Source organism: Pteronotus mesoamericanus, unplaced genomic scaffold, assembly GCF_021234165.1.
Source record: "Pteronotus mesoamericanus isolate MK-2021 breed Mesoamerican mustached bat unplaced genomic scaffold, CSHL_Meso_final contig_65, whole genome shotgun sequence".
NCBI lineage: Eukaryota > Metazoa > Chordata > Mammalia > Chiroptera > Mormoopidae > Pteronotus > Pteronotus mesoamericanus.
In genome coordinates this window covers 7,267,569-7,288,375 of record NW_026555228.1, presented here as the reverse complement: position 1 = coordinate 7,288,375, position 20,807 = coordinate 7,267,569, and the positions used below count along the sequence as shown (strand labels likewise).

The window sequence follows — 20,807 nt, the reverse complement described above, 5'->3', positions numbered from 1 at the left end:
TGCATAGGCCGCCTAGGACAAACAAACTTCAGTGCCCCTGGGTACAGTTTAACTGAACAATCTAAAGATATCCAACCAATTTATGATAAGGCAGGAAAATATTTATATCAGGTTAAGATTAGAAATAAATTATATGGGTGCAATGGTGAGAATTTAAAGTGGGATAGAAAACAATGATAGTTAGAAAAGTGCCACGTTATAAGCGTTCAAATTTTTAACATAAGGTAAATTCTATATATACTCTCCTGCTGAAAAGTCGTCCATTCATCACACACCCCCAAAGAAGAAAATGAACATGCATCTTGAACAGTAAGATTCAACACTATTATTTATTTTGTTTATTTTTGAAAAACAAATTGCACTGCCTTCTTTTCCTTTTTGGAAAGTATGTAAAACCAAGTAAAGAAAAATACAGAAAGCAATAAACGTATTTTATATGTATTATTTTATCATTTGATAACCAAATGAAACATAATTGTTACCTTTAAGAAAAGGTTTTAAGCCACAAAAATGAGTGCAATTTTTCTTTCCTTTTATTTCCAGAACACTTAATGAACTTGCCAATAGGGTATAAAAACAGTTAAACATAACCAGGTAGTATCCAGCTCCAAGAGAAAGCAGAAATTATCGCTCAAGATGAAACTATTTCTGATCTGTGTGGGATAAGAATTAGAGCTTTGCAAAGTACGTAAAGTAAAATGCTTTCTTTCTGTAGCTTCCTTATAAATAAAATTAGGTAGAGAGAGCAATCTGTTAGCACATCACCTTTAGCATTGCGTGATCTTTTGAAAACAAAGAAGGTATAACAACAGTACATGAAGAATAACAAACAACTCCTGGGCTCACATCTGCTTATTGTATTTCATCCAAGAAACTGGAACACAAGATTATAACACATTAAAAGACATTAAAGTATCAAAATCATTGCCTAGCAAATCATTTAGTGGATTTTCAGACTCTGCTAAGAATGATTAAAAATATAAAAACTGGAAAGAAACATATACAGAGAGCACATAATCCAAATCTTAAAAATAAATCTCAGCTGGTAGGCAGGTGTTGTCTTCAGAAAAAGATTTTTAAGATCATTCCACTTTGATGAAACACTGAATTAAACTCAATGCTGGAAGGTTTGAATGACAGTAAACCTTACCATGGTTGGGATACTAGCGGTCATAAGCTTCCCCTGGGAAGCTGATCCCACGTGCCTCTGGTTCCCCTCAGGAGGAGGGAGCTTCTACTGCCTAGAAGGGAAATGTGTTGGGGAGGCCATCAGGCCTATGGCTCCAGTCCCTCATCTACAAAGGCCTTCTTCCCTTGGAAAAGATAGACCTATTTCCTCAGTAAGACTTGAACAAAGGCTCAGCCATGTGGGGGATCATTTTTGGAGGGGCCTGATCTCGAGGGCAGATTTTTTTCTTCCTACTCCTATGGGAAGCCTGGGTTGGCCACACCTGCCTGTGACTGGAAAGGTGAGTATCTGAAGCCCATGTGATCACAAATCTAAAAGGCCCAAATATAAGATGTGCTCCAATCAGCTCTATCAGTGACACAGCTGATATTCAGGCCATCATGAGTCTGACTCCTCTCTCATTCCACAACTGGATCTGAACTCAGGAGGTAACAAGGTAGGTGCTTCTTAATGCTTCTACTCTCCTTTCTCCCAAATAAAACAGAAGACATGCAACTCCATGCAAAAAAAATTAATCCTTAGATTCTCTTTTAAGAGGTTTAGTAAGGAACTAGAAGTACCATCTTTCACTAAGAATAGGAATACAAAACAAACCCTGCAGATTTCATCACTGTGATATTCAATGTCAAACTAGAACAGTGTGACATGAGTAACTTCACAATAAAGACTCTATATCTGTAGTCAACCCAGTTAATGGTGGCCAGAAGGTGACTTTCAAGAATACTTAAGAATTTCACAAATAAAATGAATACCAGATTCTAAAAACACTAAAGAAAATACTAGGGAGCATTTGAGCACTTACAGTGTGCCAAGAACTATGGTAGGCACAAATGTTTACATTTTCCATTTGATCCACAAAGTAAACCTCTGAGGCAGAGATTATTCCATTTTGCAGATAAAGGAAAGTGAGGCCCAGAAAAGTGAAATGCCCATAGTCATGCAGGTTAGAAATGGACAGAAGTGAGAAACGTAGGCCCACCAACTCTACGTTTAGGGCCAGGAGATGAACGTCACAGCCCATGCTCTTAAGCGAGTAGATACCAAGAATTGATACATCAGAATAAGATGTGTAAGAAAAAGCAGAACAAACACTGATTTTGAGATAAGACATTAGATATCAGAGGAAACAAGGGAACTGAAAGTAGGTGCCTCTGGAGATCAGAAACAGGTTCAGTGGGAAGAACAGTTGCATTTACTATAAGCATCTAAGTATTCTCTAACTGCATGTTTGTATTACTGCGATTTAAATATTTTTTAAATATGGACAGCACTGTCAGCCTCTGAGGGTTGTGGTAAGAAGAAAATAGTGCACATAAAGACAGCACAATGCCTGGCCCAGAAGTCGTATGCAATGGACATTAGCTACAGCTACATCCAGCGGGAGCCCACAAGAGAAGCTGAACAGGGGCTCAACTACAGACTGGTCTGATGGCGCTCAGTCTGATTTCAAACACACTCAACACATGCCCCATCAGCCAGGAATTACGGCAGAGTATTGAACATGGAAATGACCCCAGAAAAGTGTATTACAAGAAAAGTATCTCATGAGCAAAACTCCTTTCTGAAAAGATGGAAACTAAAAATAACTCTAGAATGCTTAGTACCAGAGTTGCTAAGGTTTAACGGGTATTAGATATGTTACTGTCTAGACCAAAGGGAAGATGGGGTACAGAAATAGGAAAGAACATCCTGAGTCCATCAGATGGGTTGATGGTATTGTGGAGGCAACAGAGGCAAGTTAAGAAACAAATGTGGGGTGGGGGGGAGACATAGAAGCCTGAAGAGAAACTGAGATATGAAAAAGTGGAGAGAGACAGAAGGAAGACGTGCAGTCTTCTCTTACTTCTTGACCTAAAGATACATGACAGAAAAGGAAGCAAATGAAGAAAATCCTTTGTGGGGAAATCCATAGATATTACATTAAAAGGAACTGACAATGTTTGATGTGAATGCTATCGATTAGAAGCAAAAATCGTAAGGTGGACCCAAGTTGCATATAGAAAAACTCTCCCTTCGACTTAGATAGATGGAGAAGTCTAAATGGAAATACTTGTAAACATTTTATTTGTGAATGACCTTGTTCCCAGCTACAGGCACCTAACAGCCTCCTAATCGATGGCTAGACCCAGGAAACTCAGCTCCTTGAGAACAGGAGACTGTTCACTCAGACTCTTCTCTATGGGTACACTGTGCAAAGGGAGAACCCTCTGGAAGAGCAGCTAATCAGTCTAAGGATCATGATGTAGGAGAAAAACCAGGAAGGGGTAACAAACTTAGAAAACAATGTTTCAAGAATGAAAGAGTGACCACAAAGAGATGTCACTTCACATCTAACAGAATGGCTAAAATTTAAAACACTAAGGAAAAAGAAACCACTGAGAGTACCAAATGCTCTCAAGGAACAGGAACTCTCATACATTGCTGGTGGTAGCATACAGTTACTTTGAAAAACTCTTTGGCGCTTTTGCATACACCTACCCTAAGTTCAACAATTCCACTCCTAGGTGCCAGGGAAATTTTTAACGTATGTCACAAAAAATCTCACACACAAATGTTCACAGTATCCTTTTTCATAACAGTCAAACACTAGAAACAACCCAAATGCCTGTCAACAGGATAATGGCTCATCAAACTGTGGTCCATTCTACGATGGAACACCACTGAGTAATAAAGAGGAACAAGCTACTGATACACACAACAACATGAATGGATCTCAACCACTATGCTGACAGAAAGACAGGAGACAAGAATAGTCATTCAATATGATTCCATTTATATGAAGTTCTAGAAGGGGCAAAACTAATCTATAGTAATAGAAATCAGAACAGTGCTTACACGGGGGAGCTGGGGGTGATTGGAAAAGGGGCATCTCTGGGGTGACGGAAATGTTCTATTCTTAATCAAAATAGTAGCTACATGGGTATGTCCATTTGTTAAAACTCAAATTGTAGGTTTTAAATGTGTGTATTTTATTATATGTAAATTTTACCTCACTTTTTTTAAAGGGAGGGATAAAAAAGCATAAAGCCATGAACAACCTTGACAGAGGCTGCTAAGAGTTAAGAACGATGAGGAGAAACAGGCTGTTTCCTTGCCACTGTTGGAACAGAAGCCCAATATGAATGGATGAGGAGAGAATGGGCCATGTAATAGAGGTAGTATAAACAAGTTTTTTAAAGGCATATCAAAAAAGATAGGGTAGAACTTGGTGATACGCCGACTCACAACAAAAATGACTCACCTGTGAATTAAAAACCAAAAAACAGGCACCATGGGAGGCACAGGACTCCAACTTTCAAGCCCCAGTAAGATTAGGAATGTTTTTAGAAACCACTTCCAAAAATCACAGAGATCAGGCAGGAGGACTATAAGAGGAAAATGAATTCTCAGCCCTGTTTGGTTGCAGACATCAGTTTCAAGAGAGTAATTTCTTCTTACAACATCATCTTGCATTTGCAAAGGACTTAATTTCCAATCAGAATTTATACTCATGTTCTCACTAATCCCCACAACACCTCTATCAGATACTATTACTCCATTTCAAAAGAGGAAATCATGGTTCAGAGCAGTTAAATGGCTTGCCCGAGGTCACATAGCTAGTCACATAAACCCACGCCTGCTGATTCCAATCAAAAGATTTTTCCATTATGCCATACCTGCTTCTCTCTGCAAGATTACAGCCTCTCTCTAGTCTAGGCCAGCACACATTTTATATCTGTGTCCCTCTAAAAGTCACCACTATTTTCAATGCAGCGAACCCTGCAGAAACTGGGTCATTTTCAGCCACAGTCCACAAAGTAAAAAGGGGGGTTAAGGGTATCCAATTCTAGAATACCTTTAATTGGTCACATCTTAAACTAGCAGCCTGGGCCCCAGGAGAACAAGATGCTGCAGTGAATTTATGGAGTTTTAGTACTGCAGCCTAGGCAGCCAACTCTGCAAGTCATCCTCAGAACCAACGTATTTTACCACTAACATGGCCAGCACAGCCTGAATGTAAGCAAGAAGGCAACCAACTCTACAACTGGCACTTTACACACTTCTCAGCAAAATGCTTTCCTTAGTATCTCCCTTATTCTTATTCCCAAACACAAGAGCTAAATATTTCCATTTATGTGATCAGTTTTTAACAGTTGAATCAACTCTTTTACGTTTGTAGTTATATTTTTAAGTTCCATAAAAACAGTTATTTTAAATATGTTTGGTATGTTTGAAGAATAACAATTCCAGAACAATACAACCTCTTAATATACCACTTTTCTTTGTGATGAAATCTGCATATTAAGGATTAAATCATCTAAATCGTTGTTTGCAAGTGTAAAGATGAACTAGTTTGTAGGATGGGAGACAAGGCATTACTCAGATATTTTCATTTTATTTTTTTAAACCTTGTTTGAGAGAATAAAATTAAATTGAGCCGTGTTTCCAAAGACAGAGGTAATTAAGTCCAGAGATTCAGCAGCTGGCGGCATTGCTGCCTGATAGATTAAGGTGTCTCTAAGACCCTGCCTGGGACAGCTGGCCCACAGATCGCCTCTTACCTGGATGCATCTGCTCCGTGCTGCTCCGCAGTTTGCTGTAGCCATGGCTCAAGGGCACCCTCTGGTAATGAGGCGGGGAAGAAGGAGGGGAGGCGAGAGGTGACATCGTGGGAGACTGTGTTTCCTGCTTCAAAGAACCAGAGCAGAGTTCAGAGACAATCACTGGAGAAGCCTGGCGCTCTAAGCTGCAGTTAAGAAGTATAACACAACTCTACTGCTGGTGAGCCAGTGACTTAACAAATGGAGGAAATATTTTCTCAAAATTTTAGCTGGGTTAAAAAATCAGTGCCTGAGGATTCAAAAGTCAGAGGATAAAGTCTCACCAGTGCTCAGGTACCTAAATTATTACAAGCCTGGAATACTTTCAGTTATTCCAATAATATTTTCTTTTGGAAAATAAAAAGACACTGATCACATGAAATAACATTCATACTCCCCAATCCTGATCTCTTTGTGGACAGATTCAATATTCATTCATTAACAAAGGCCCCTATTTCCTGGATTTACACTCATCAAGTCTTCCAGCAAATGTGGATATTAAAAAATACTTAAAATGCTTAATGCTAAATATTCTTAGAGCATACTATGCCAAGTAAAGTGCCAGCTTTCCATTTTTACATTGAGAGATGGCAAAACAGTTCACCGTGGATGAACCACTCCAACTAGCCCACTTGTAAACAGTAGGATGGGGCCTTAAACACCTCTCAATTCAAACATAAGCTTGATGTTGGACCCTAGGCAAGACAAGCAACCTTACTCTGCTACTGGGTTTGCTCTTCTGCATTTTTTTAATGCTACCAACACAGTAGTAACTTCAAAGTACCCAAGTATCAAGGAATGGTACTTTTTATCAACAAAGATACTATATAGTTGCTATTACTCTAAAAAATGCAATGTGAGATAATGATTAATACTCTTCAAGGAAAATAAAACAATATTTGTGTGGAACTTGAGCTCACACCCATAGATTAGGCAGGCCTAGCATAAATCCAGTCTAAAAAGGATGTGTCCTCAGTCACACAGCCAGGGAATGAGCATGAAACTATAAATAGAGAACTTCAGCAAGACCTCAGATATCCAGCATTATCAGGATGAGCCATATAAATGAGTTCTCCAACTTAATTCTTTAACTTCATTGCATTGAAAAAACATTTTGATTCATCTCCCTAAAATATAACATTTCTTTGCCTTATAGAAGATATTATACTGAATATAATTTGACTTGTCTGTATGATTCAATATCTTTATTAAAAGTATGAGCTATATCTTGATGACTTCAGGGTTTACTAATGTGCAAGACTATTTACCTCTTCTTAACAGACTCACTCTTCTGGAATTTTAAACCTTTGTCCCTACCAATCACCACCTAACTATTACAATTAGTGGTCTAATTTTAAAATCTCACCTTCCTTGTTCTTGTTCCTAACTTGCTAAATGTGTAATGGCAGCAGTTCACAAGACAGCATTCCAAACATACTCCCCAAGATTCCCTGGTGAAATAAGTGTAGTAAATACAGATCCCCAAGTCCCTTTATTGCAGGACTTCTCAGTGCATTTAATGTGTTAACGTGCACAATGAGTCTCTAAGACTGAGGATTTAATCTTCCCCCAAGAATAGGATATGAAGCAGCATTCTCCAAACATACTTAACCAGAAAAACCTTTCCTCCAGAGTTTTTTTTTGTCTATTCGTTTGTTTGTTTTTTGGGGTTGTTTGTTTGTTTGTTTGTTTGTTTTTGGAGGAGAGGACCTAATAAAAACTCCTAGAAGTTACATTTCAAAGAACTCATTTGGAAATTCTGATTAGAGAAATCAAATAAGTGTGCTAAATCAGTGGCCTTACTTTGGACACAATTCTACATTAAAGTAGGCTCTAAAGGGCCCATGCATCGGTCTCTATTTCTTGCTACAAGGAAACTACACTGGCTCACTTCCAAGTCTGTAATTGTATCCCAGATGGTGAGATTTGCTGGAAGCCTGACAGCAGATAAGAGGCACTGCTAAGTGAGGTTTCATGGTCAAAATGAAATGGACGTGCCTGATCAGACAGTTTACCTGTTTATCCTCATCATCCATTCTTTTGAAGGTATTTTTTTCCGAGATTAAATATGGAATTTGAACCTTAGTTCCATGCAGCTCAGCCGAGTTCCCAAATCGTATCTCACTGTCGGTCTTTGACATCATAAAGCGAGGCAGCGGCAATTCTTTAGGACCAGAATCAGAGAAGCTCAAGTGAGATTTTATTTTAGAACTGAGGAAAGGGGAACTCATTGGCCAAAAGATGAATCACTTTTGAGGAAAAATTCCAGAGCACTAAACATAGATAAAAATTTTTATTTTGACACAATGAGGACTCCTATAATAATGTCAAGATAGAAAAATGCAACAGTTTTACCAAATTATTCTGGCTTAACATTTTTCAATGCCATCAAATCTTCGCAAACCTAATTCAGAGTTTGGACTTATCGCCCACTTCAGCCTTTGGTCCAGCACTAGGGAAAAGGATGTGATATTATATAAGAAAGTGACAAACGGTAGCAGGCAAAACTTATATAGCACTTATTATATGCTAGACACTGTATTAAAATCTGCAACTATTGCCCTGGCTGGTGTGGCTCAGTGGACTGAACGCCGACCTGCAAACCAAAGGGTCGCTGGTTTGATTCCCAGTCAGGGCACATGCCTGGGTTGCGGGCAAGCCCCCAATAGGGGACACACAGGAGGCAACCACACGTTGATGTTTCTCTTTCTCCCTCCCTTCCCCACTCTCTAAAAATAAATAAGCAAACCCTTTTTTTAAAAAGATCTGCAAATATTAACTCATTTAATCCTCACAAGTTGACAAGGTAAGACTTTCATTAGCTTTCACTTACAGATGTGGAAACAAGCATGAAGGAGCTAAGTAACATCCCCAAAATCACATAGCTCATCTGTGGCAGAGCTGGCTCTTAACCAGTGCCCAGTGCTACTGCCCTACAGAAGGGTCCTTCATTCCTAGAGCAAACTTCCTGGGTAGAACACTTTCTCACCCTGTGTCATTCCTTGAGGAATTTTCACATTCAATTGTCTTTTCATAATGGAGTAAGGAAAACAGTATCAAGTTAAAGCAATTAGTCCAATGTTCAGCCAGATCCTACTGTCAAAACCATTAGCCACACTCACAATGCTACAAAGAACTGAAACGCAACAGTCTGATATATTTACTGTCTTTAAAATCTGATGGAACTATTCTGAAAACAGAAATGATGCTTTGGCACACTTTTAGTTCTCAGCACAGCAAGTCACACAACACAAAGAACTCCAAAAATGGGGATAATATTAACTATGCATTATGATTTGCATCTGTATCCATCGATCAAGATAATACTCATTAGTGTGCCTTTGCGCTTCCATGAGCTTGCTATTCCCAAAACACAGCTGCACTTCCAATGATTGATGCTGTGCTAAAGCCAGAAAACATCTTACAACAGCAAGCAAGTATCCTAGCTCCCCAGGCAAAGAAGGTCCCTGGTTCTCCAATATCCACATCATGTTTATTTTTAGTTGCTATGTCCACATTTGATTCAAAGAAGTAGGCAATGTGACAAATCCCTGTGTGATCAATCAGCCAAGGGCCCAAGAGACATAAATAGAATAACCAATCTGGAAAATTAAACCAAGACTCTCCTAAAGAGAGGATGGCTGCCATTTTTACTGTTTTAGTGTTTCCCAACCTCGGCAACTTTCCAGCACTCAAGGCAGGAATGGACTTTCATAAGAAAAAAGGCAAGAGAAAAATAAATCAAATATAAGCTAATCCTATGGTGTCTTCTCAGAAAGGCATTTGTTTCAGCTCAGTCTGCAAAAGAATCTGAAAAGATGGAACAAAATCACATTAGTAATTTGTACCCTGATCTGCCCACAAGAGGATGATCCTATTTCTGAGTAGCTGGGGAGGAAAATAAGTAAATGGTCAGCATTTATAAGCTCCCTGACCAGTAGTTTATTGGTGTTCAACAGATAACCCTGGCTGTTTAACCCAGCTCTGACTAGATGAGGCTAGAGATGCCTAGAGCCAATATTTAAGGAGGAGCTCAGTCTCAGGGCCATGTATATGCAGAGTGAACACTTGCAGGGTCCTGAGAGTGAATGTCCCCTTAAATTCTGCACCTTAGGTGCTGCGCCTCTTGCTGCACTCCAGTTCAGGCCCTGGTATGACCAAATATGTACTCAGAGTTGAAGCAAAGCTCTTGAAAATGCTCCACTTGGCTTCATTAGAAGTCACTCTCAACACTGGCTGCACATAAGAATCACCTGGGGAGGGCTCTTAAAATTCCCGATGTTCAGGCCCTACTCCAGACTAAATACAGTAAATTAGAATTTCTGGGGGTGGCCTCAAGTACCTCTATTTTTAATTTTTGCATTTAAAGATATCTAAGTCAGCAATTTTCAACCCTTTTCTTTTTTTTAATTTTATTTTAATTTATTTTTTCAAATACATTTGTCTCTGCCTTTTCATCTCACGTCGCACACAAGCTAATTACTAAAATTCTGCAGCACACCAAAAAAATGTATTTTTTGCCGATCTGACAAAAATAAGTATAATTTCAATTCAGTCACACTGGATGGCTATTGTTGTGTTGCCTGTTGTCATTTTTTTTAAAGACTTTATTTATGTGCTTTTAGAGAGAGGGAAAGGGAGGGAGAAAGGGAGGGAGAGAAACATCAATGTGAGACAGATACATGAATCAGTTTCCTCTCCATCGCCTCTCCCACACCCCCAACTGGGGACCTGGCTCACAACGCAGGCATGTGTCCTGACTGGGAAGCGAACCAGCAACCTTTTAGTTCACAGGTCAACATTCAGTCCACTGAGCCACACCAGCCAGGGTGGCTATTGTCATTTTTTTAAAAAGACTTTTATTTATTTATTTTTTAGAGAGAGGAGAAGGGAGAGAGAAAGAGGGAGAGAATCATCGATGTGCGAGAGAAACATTGATCGGTTGCCTCTTGCACACCCCCAGCCAGGGACCTGGCCCGCAACACAGGCGTGTGTTCTGACAGGGAATCAAACCAGAGACCAGAGACCTTTCAGTCTGTGAGACAATGCCCAACCCGCTGAGCCACACAAGTCAGGGCTGGGTTTTGTTTTGTTTTTGGACAATCTAAAGGAAAAAGAGGTCAACGCCTCTGACTAAATAGTGAAGTATTGCATGGTTTAAAAATTCTTGCAGCACACCAGTTGAAAATCACTGATCTAGGTGATTATCAAGTGCATATGAGGTTGAGAACCAGGCAGGGCCTCAGAAACTTGATTTCTGTAAGAGTCTATCAGGAGCTCCAGGTGAATTGGAACTTGAAGACTGACATATGATTAACACTCACTCCCCAAGCATAAGCATTCATCTCTTTATTCACTCATTCATTCATTCATTCAACAAACATGCCCTGAGTGTCCACAATGGCCCACACTGCAGCATTACCAGATCCTCCTCCCTTCCTCCTTAGTAAGCTCTAGACTAGTGAGGAAGACAGACCAAAAAATAGTCAAACTTGTAAAGGCGTATTTACAAACTCTGACAAAAGTGCTACGAAGGAGAAGATGCTGAAAGAGAACAAAGTAGGGAGGAAACTGTTGCACAGAAGCATTACCTAACAGGTTCATCCAGTGATTACCTAACCCCCTAGGAATACGTACTTTTGTTTTGACTTACTATTTACTCTTGATTAGGCATTTTACAATTCTGGAAGGGTAGAGACTAACTTACAGAAAACTGTTAGCAAGCAATTCTTGTCTAATAGCAATGCAAATTAATTTCCTCTTAGAAAAGAGTATAATAACCAAGTTCCAGTTTTATTGCCCTATAGGCCATTAATCAATATCATATATAATTCAGTAATCTTACTCCTGCATTCTTTCTTTCCCTGACAGTAAATACTTCTGACTTGCTTATACTTTATTGAATCAGCTTTACTATATGCTGGTTCTTTTCACTAATCAATTTGACAGGACCTACTTTAGATAAGAGAAAGGGTACAGTCTCTGAATCATGAAGAATGAGAAGGAACCAGCCATGGGAAGGAGAAGGGGAAAGAACAGACCACTAGGAACCCAAAACCTTCAGATAACATGGTGCTTCCTGCAGCAGGAAAGAGATGGCTCAGAAATTGCTAGAAGGCCAGTGAGGCTAGGGGAACAGATTGTAAGCATGGGGGAGAAGTTTGAGATGAGAATGGAGAAGTATGCAGACTATGTAGGGTTTACAGATCAGTGTAGGGACTTTGAATTTGGAACTATGTACAACAGCAAACCACTAGAGGGTTTAAGGAGGAGGAGGAATGATCTGATGGATATTTTCAAAAGACCACTGGACCTCTTACTGCTGTGTGGGGAAAGAGAATGGAGAAGAGAGGAGGCCAGGCACATGTCATTCATGTAGGAAGCGTGGGACTCACAGAAGTAAGGATGGACTCACAACTCGCTGGGTGTGATGGTGCTACCATAGCCTTTCAGATTAGGTTCTCACAGAGCCTTCTATTTGGCCTTTAAGGTTTGTGCCATCACACATGAAGCTAATAGAGTTCAAGCAACAAATTGAAAAATTCTAAGTGGGAGCTCAAAGTTTGGCCCAATCTTGCCCTCATTCTTACTCAACATATGCTGACTGCAAAAAACTTTTATTTAATAAATCTTTAAATAAATGAAGAAAATTCAGAATTGACTTTGAGTATCCTTAAACCCTCAGAGGTAAAAGGCTTTAGGATTTATAAAACACAACTGAGAACACCTTATATTTGTAAAAAAACGTGTTAATCCTATACACAAGCGATAACTTAGACAACCCTTCCCCTCCCCTCCCCTCATGCCCTGGGAAATCAAACTGTAGATTTGGGCACATATCAGGTAAAAGACTTCAATCTAACTCAAAATAGGGAACAAACGTGTCGAAAGTTTATTCTTGTATACAGCAGAGCAATTCTAACTTTTCCAGAAGATAAAGTTGGAAGATACTAAAATAACCTTAATGGCCATTTACAATGCAATGGAAACCATCACTGCCTACCACAAATCCAAATTCAATGTGATGTAAGTTTAATTAGAGCAAGTGACTAACAGCAGTGACTGTTATGTCTTGTAGCAATAACCACCTAAGTGCCACTGAAACAATACTCCATCAAGAAACCTGTTTCAAAGAACCAAATTATGTAATACCAAAGGATGCCTTTTGGGTAATATTTTTCCCAATTTGGATAATATTCCATAATTACAGATTATACTCAGCACCTTATAAACAGAAAGAATAATCAAGAAGCTACTTCGAATAGCAATGAAAAGCATCGGAACTGGAGGCTGAGCTCCTGGCTCCAAACTCTACTAATCTTGAGTCCTTAGGTAAGTTACTCAACTGCCCTAAACTTCAATTTCTGTATCTGTAAGATAGGGATAATAACGGTCCCACATTAGAGACCACCAGTATTTACGCATAGCCACTTCTCTTTTTTGCAGGCACATGAGAGAATTACATCCTGTCCAGTCAGCTCTGCAATTCAATGAATCATGTGACAAGTTCTGGCCAATGCATTGTGAGCAGCAGTAACATGAGACTCATCCAGGCTAACACATTTAACTGCTAGAGTTAGACACTATTTCTCCGTTGTAGCAATTATGGAAACAAGTGCTGTGTCTGGAGGTGCCACAAGATAAAGGAGCCAGGATCACAGAGCCACCACATGGAAGGCAGCTACCCTAGAGGTTTACTGCAAAGCAGGAAGTGAACCTTTGTTTTGTTAAGGCACTGAGATTTCGGTGATGTCTGTTATCACAGCCTACCCTAGGCAATGAAAACTGACACAAATACCTAATTTACCTACTGATTAAGACTAAATGAAACAGTTCCTGCCATACACTAAGGCTCTGATAAAAATTAGGAGAATGATCACAGTCCCCTGATGGTTAGAGTAAAAGGGTTTTGATGCCCATAGTCCAAGCTATCAGAATCTTCTCAGCTATTTGGAGTTGTCCTACAAAGTTACCACAGACTAACCATAAATCCTGAACCCACTTCAAGGTCTACCAGGGGCTTCACAGGACTAGTGTGAACAGTTGAGTGGTTTTTATCTCAATGTGAGGAAAAGGAAAAGGTTCCTGCATAGCTGTGTGGACATCTGAAAATCACTTGTATCAAACTGAATTAACAGGGGATCTCTCAGCGCATCCCTTGAGTGTTCACCTTCTTCTTACAGATTTGTAAAACCAATACTGAGGCAGTATAAATGATGCTGAGAGCCCTGGCTGGTGTGGCTCAGGGGATTGAGTGCTGGCCTGCAAAGCAAAGTGTCGCCGGTTCGATGCCCAGTCAGGGCATATGCCTGGGCTGCAGGCCAGATCCTCAGGGGGGGGCACACAAGAGGCAACCACACATTGATGTTTCTCTCCCTCTTTCTCCCTCCCTTCCCCTCTAAAATAATAAAATCTTTTTTAAAGTAAAATAAAATAAATGATGCTGAGAGTCTGGGGCTTTGCTTTTTGTTCAAGTTCTGGAAAGTGCTCAAGTATATGGTGGGTTGGGGGCAGGGATGGGAAGATAAGAAAATGTTAAATCAAAACTTTGAGAAGATAATTTTATTCTGCCAAAATTTTGCAGTAGCTTTGGTACCCCCGAAGTACTTGCTACCCATCAGGACAGTGCTTCAGGAATTGGGGAATTAAAGGATGATCAGAGCTGATATGACTGGCAGGGTCAAGGGAAAGAGAAAGGGAGCAGTTCCACCCAGACTCTTCCAGTTACTTGCTCCCTTGTCCCAAACAGAGCCTTAAACACATTAGAGATTCCTCAAGTGGAAAATTAAACTGAATGTTATTCTTCTGCCACAGGCTCTAGAATTCTTGTCCCAATCTCTTCCTGCTTTTAAAGAACAAAATCTATTTTTATGGCAAGTCAGCTAAAATTAACTAATCTCAGGTCACTCCCTAAATTTTTTTCCTCCACTTAAAAAAAAAAGTAAGATACCTGCTACATTGTCTTATGTTAGTTTGCAGGAGAGTTAGAAAAATAAGGAGAAATTCCACAAATGCTTACAGAACAGGCCTTAAACCTGCTAAAAATTGTTCTCAGAAATAAGAAACCCATCACAGGCAATAAAATGCATAAGAGGGGAGCTACTCACCACATTTAATACTCTCTATCCGCACAGGGAGGCCAGACTGTGCTGCAGCAATTAATTTCAAGGCAACATAAAACTGAGTTGGACCAAAATAACCAACCCGCTTGGCACCACACAGTTCTGTGATCTGAAAACAGACAAGAAAAACCGTGCTGAAAAAAACCCATTTCATAACAGGAAAATGAGACTAGATATATTATGAAATCTCAAGGATTTCATAGTGTAGCTAACCAAAAGTCCACGGAGAACCTATGTGTACACGCTGGTTTCTTTTTCTTCCAGTTTACAGGGAGGTTTTCAATTTGGATAATTAAATTCTACCTACTCATGAGGTTTCAGCACTGAGTGATTATGCCTCCTCTCTCAACAATAAAAATAAATGTGACAAAGGACAGCTGTTACTCTTCTTACAAGAGAGAGTGACTTTTTTCAGGGGGTAAATTCTGGTGTACAAAGTCTTCCGGAAGTAAGGGGCAAAAAGGGAACAGATTAGTCATAACCACTACCTGTGGGTGATTCCAGTTGATTGGAATTAAGATTATTTTTAAAGTTCTCAGGCAAAATGATTTCTGAAGCATTAAAATTACATCTTGAGTGTTCACTTCAGAGAAACATCAAAGTACTATATACAGATATTTTCAAGACATATGCAATCTTTCATTTGTAGACCTTTAACACATATCCTATTGGTGGTTTAAAATAACAAAATTAAACATTCAATAACTTTTTAAAAGTTATTTCAAAGTAACAGATACTCAAAAGTTCAAATAGTAAGTGTGAAGAAAAGGTACCCGCCATTTTCTATGCCCTAGAAGAAAACACTATATATTCTTCTAGAAATGGTCTATGCATATGTGTAGCACACACCTGTGTTTTTCCTGTTGTTTGTTCAATACTTTATACAAACAGAATACCACATACTATTTTGTACCTTCTTTTCATTTAGTAATACTGTTTTCATGCCTAAAGACATCTCAGCCTGGTTCCCCACCACTCTTGGGACAAAATCCTATCTCTTTAGTATGGTATTCAAGTTCCTTCACAACCTGGCCCTGAGCAGCTTTTCTAGTTTAATCCCTGGACACAAAAACACATGCACACAGTTCTGTAGCTGCATTCAGTTTCTCTCGCTGCCCAGATGCGTATCTAGTGCACATGCTGCAGAAGATGGGAAACTTAATAGCCTTAAAGTCAAGCTTGGTTTTCAATGAAGAAACTAACTAATTTTATGACTCGGCAAGTTAATTCAATCTGCCTGAAACCTAATTTCTTCATATGTAAAGTAGAAATATTCTCTCCCTCATAAGACTACTGTGAGGAAAAAAATAAATATACTAAATGAACATAACAGAATGCTTAGCAATAGTTAATAATTGTTGGGTTCCATCTCATTTACCTGGAACTGGAATCTCCTCCCTCCCCACTAAATTGAACTCCAATGTTACTTCTCTGTTGCTCCTTCCCAAGGCCCACATGCGGTTTATTTTCCCAGTGTATTCCCTCACTATATGAATGTGGAAAAACATCCTTCAGATGATACATCGTCTTAGACTTGCTTTCAAATAAAAGGAGGAAAGGGAGTAAGTGGGGAGTATGGATGAAACAAGCCCAACCAAGAGTTGAGAACTGTTAAAGTTGGATGAAGGGTTCATGCAGGTTCATTCTCCTACTCTACTTTTGTATACATTTGAAATCCTCCTTATGCAAGCTTTTAATGTCTAATTCAACACTTATCACATTATATTACAAATATGTGTTTAGCTCTGCCTCCCATTAAAATGTCTTCTCTCCAAGGACAAGGGGTAACTTCCATTCATCTCTGAGCACAAGGATAGGCACTCAGGATAGAGTCAAAAAATTCTCATTCAACTGAATGAACAAAACCTCACACAAAAAAAGTAACTGAGTTTTACAATACAGCCCCTTATTGTAAATAAATTATACATCTTCAGGTACAGGCTTGCCTGCACATAGAAAAAAACACCAACTACACTAATGTAATTTGAACATCAATATAATTGTCTTGCAGAATAATTCCTAATATTAAGAAATTGTAACCCTTGGTATGTGAACAACCTAACAACTATATTTCAGTCAGTGGTAATTTAGTACCATTAACTCTCAGTTATTCCTTTACCATAACTACCACATAGAACTGAAAAGCTCTTAACTAAAGGTAACTGAAATTGCTGCTAGAACATTTACTATAAGACTTTAAGAGTAACACCTGAATCTGACATTAGTAAACCACTTTATTTACCATGGAGTCTATACTTTGGTCCTATATACCACTAGAACCACTGCTTTGTAACCAACATAGAGTAAGTGGAACTGTGATATAGTAAGAACATAAGTGAGGTGAGCCCATGGGTCACTTTGAACATCAAATCTCCAGGAGACATGCCTAGAGCTTTCTGGAATATTCGAACCACAAGAACAATAAAGTAATTAGAAGTCTCTGGAATTTACATGTGGAACCTCATAAGCCAGAGACTTCTCAATCCCAAAAGCAGGTTAACTTTGTAAGAGTTGTAAGAGTTTTTTGTTTGTCTGTTTGTTGAGGTTCAAAATGTTTTAAGTCTAAATACTCCACAGAAAAGCTCTAAACTGTGGATAGAAATGTCTTCATGCAATCTAAAGAAAATAAGGTGATGCTTTATTCCAGATACTTGGTTAGCAGGAGATATTTTATATAACTCCTCCTTCAAACAGTCCAGATTGCCAAGCTTTTCTCAAAATAAAGAAAAAATGAAAATATTATGCCTCTTTTTATTCTAAACTCCAAACCTGTAACTCTCAGCTGGATCCGTCTTAGATTACACGCTGTGCAAATTTCTAATACAGGACAAGAACCTATGGACTGGTGTTTGTTTTCTCAGGTGGAAGAGATGAAAAAAAAAGAAATGGATGAAATCTACTTCCTTACAGCTTACATAGGTACACAGCACTGTCGGGGTGCTGGATAAGAATCAGAAAAATTCACCGACCATTTGAGAAGAACCTAGACAAAGTGCTGGAAAAAGATTGAAGGCCACTAAAATAGCTTCCCTCCTAATTAATTCTGAAAGATTAAGTGGCTTTGCTGAGTAATCAGTCCACACCCATTCCAGTTTGCCTGAAATACTTTCTTTCCTAGATGAAATGTAGTAAATTTTCAGAACTGTTCAAAGGTCTGAATAAGTTTCTCTCTTTCAAGTACTTTTGAAAGACTTCCTTAAAAGATTTTAAAATTTTAAAAAAGATTTAAAAATTTTAAAATCTTGGTGGGCCCTGGCTGGTATGGCTCAGTGGACTGAGCACCAGCCTGTGAACCAAAAGGTCACTAGTTCAATGCCCAGTCAGGGCACATGCCTGGGTTGTGGGCCAGGTCCCCAGCTGGGGGCATGTGAGAGCTGATTGATGTTTCTCTCGCACACTGATGTTCCTCCCCTCCTTTCCCCTCACTCTAAAAATAAATAAATAAAACCTTTTTAAAAAGTCTTGGTGGGAGGGTTTGGAGGAATCATCAATGGACCCCTCTTCTAATCTCTCTCCGCCGCAACTGAAGTTCAGATTCTTTGCTCACACATCGACTGCTTCAAGTGCTGCCCCCAGACTCATGCAACTTATACCATCCTCCCCATTCCCTCCATGATGTCTTATAAGAAGAGCACCCCCCTCACACACACACACACTCAAAAGGGCTTCTAGGGCTCCCTTTTCCCTTTCCTATAAAACCCACACTCCTGAGCATGGCTTTTCAGGCCCTCCCATCTGGCCCAAACTACCTTTCCAACAACCCCATGTCTGTCTCCTCCCACCTTGCATTTAAGGATTCAGTCACTCCAGATGCCAACCAGCTCTCAACACAAGAGCCACTCAGGCCTCTCGCTACCTGGTGTGTCCCCTGCCTGGAAGCTGGATGTCTCCCAACTTATTTTACTGGCCGGGCTCATCCTTCAAATTGCCTAAAGACCAATCTTATCTTTGAAACTTTAGTCAATTCCATATGGCATGTGTTCTGCATTCCTAAAATCCTTTTCACTAGCTTTCTATCACATCACTAGTCCTGTAATGTAGCAAAATTGGTAGTTTGGTCGTTGTCTCCATTGTACTGTAACTCCTTCCCATACTTCCCAAGTGCCCAACACAAAGAAAGAGTATATTTTTATCTAAACTAATGAGAAAAACAGCCATGGAGACATGGAAACATGGAACAGACTGAAAGCTGTAGGAGGGGAGGAGGAAGGAGAAATGGTAGAAGGAAGGGGAAGGGACTAGTCAAAGAACATGTATGAATGATCCATGGACATGGACAACGGAGAGAGGATTGATTGTGGGCTAGAGGGGAAGTATCGGTGGAGGGGGATAGAGGGGAAAAACTGGGACAACTGTAATAGAATAAACAACAAAAAAAAATTAAAAAAGAGTATATTTGTATCATTTGTATCCCCCCAGGACTCATACCTTATGGTGCTTGCTATATATTCACTTGTTCAATGAATGTTTGTTGAATTAATTAGTTTTCACAGCCTGTAGTAGCAAAATTGTTCTCTCTCATCTTGTAATTACTTTTACAAGTGGCTGTTAAATTGGCCTTAGTCATCTCACACTACATAGCCATAAGAATTCCTGCAAGAATATAACAGATTAACTTCTCTGTTCCCTCCTTTCTCACCACACAGGAAGGACTGGTTAGGGTCCAAGCATGAGGAAAGGCCTCTGCCATGCTTTATTCTTGGTTGCCCAGAACACTTCATTGGTGCTCCAGCCACTGAGCACTCCAGAGATGCACAGCAGACTTCTTCCTCCCCACCTCCTTCTATTCACCATACCCCCAGGGGATGTCAGCCCCCAAGTTGACACTCTTCAACAACAGAAATATAAAGGAGAATTTGAATTGGAAGTGCATGGTTACAAATTCTACTTCAGCGAGGTCTATCCGGAAATAGTCCAGACATTGTTAATATAACGAAAACAGTTTGTGTGACATCGATGTAACCTGGCAGCCAAGGAGAGTAGACTCAAATGCACGTACATAAACAATTATGACTTCACTGTACTAGTCAGTAGGGTGGTAGATGTCATTGAGTGAGCATGTGTAATGTGTGGCCGTCGCATTCAAAATGACTGAGTAATCAATCTGCATCAAATTTTGCATTAACCTTGAATATTTCTCTGTGGGAAACTATTGTGATGATTCACAAGGCTGCATCTTTGGGCAACTGGTGACTGGAAGCCTCATCATGACAACACTCCTACTCATGCATCGCATCTTGTATAGAGCTGTTTGGCAAAACATCAAATCACCCAGGTGAATCAGCTCCCCTACAGCCCAGATTTGGTGTCCTGCAACTTCTGGCTTTTCCCAAAACTAAAATCTTCTTTTAAAGACCATTGATGAGATTCAGGAAAATACACTGGGGTAGCTGATGGCAACTGGAAGAGCTGTGTTAGGTCCCAAGGTGCCTACTTTGAAGGGGACTGAGGCATCATTGTCCTATGTACAATGTTTCTTGTACCTTGTATCTTCAATAAATGTCTCTATTTTTTTATTACATGACTGGATACCTTCTGGACAGGTCTCATATGTTCTAAAAATCAGGAGGGACTTTCAGTCCAAAGGGACCTGGGTAAGCTACCCAAGAAAATGTGAACCCCTATATCCAATTACCCAATATTAGATATCACACTATATGCCTAAACCAAACCACAACACTGTTAAAGATAGGACATTTAGTGTTTAGGCATGATTTCAGACAGAGACATCTACCAATACCTGAAACTATTTATTGGAAATCTTTTGGGCACCTCCCATTGAAAGCATTGTGCTCAGTACTATGCTAGGAAATGAGCAGCACTGAATAAAATTTCTCTCTCCCTCCTTCCCCACCTCTAAATACTTTATTATTTATCTCCCAAGAACAGGGACATTCTCCTACACCATCATCGTCA

General features: G+C 39.6%; 1 protein-coding gene across 2 annotated transcripts in view; it reads right to left on the bottom strand.

Annotated features, from left to right (window-relative positions):
- The window catches only part of REPS2 (RALBP1 associated Eps domain containing 2), a 217,372-nt gene that overhangs the window by 146,027 nt on the left and 50,538 nt on the right, over positions 1-20,807 (bottom strand). Inside the window, exons 2-4 of one of the 2 annotated variants that reach the window (XM_054581101.1) lie at positions 14,877-15,000; positions 7,785-7,933; positions 5,731-5,857 (exon numbers count right to left, since the gene is read on the bottom strand). In XM_054581101.1, coding sequence (XP_054437076.1) covers positions 5,731-5,857; positions 7,785-7,933; positions 14,877-15,000 — 400 coding nt within the window. The remainder of the gene's footprint in view (positions 1-5,730; positions 5,858-7,784; positions 7,934-14,876; positions 15,001-20,807) is intronic. The other variant, XM_054581102.1, reaches the window with a different exon arrangement.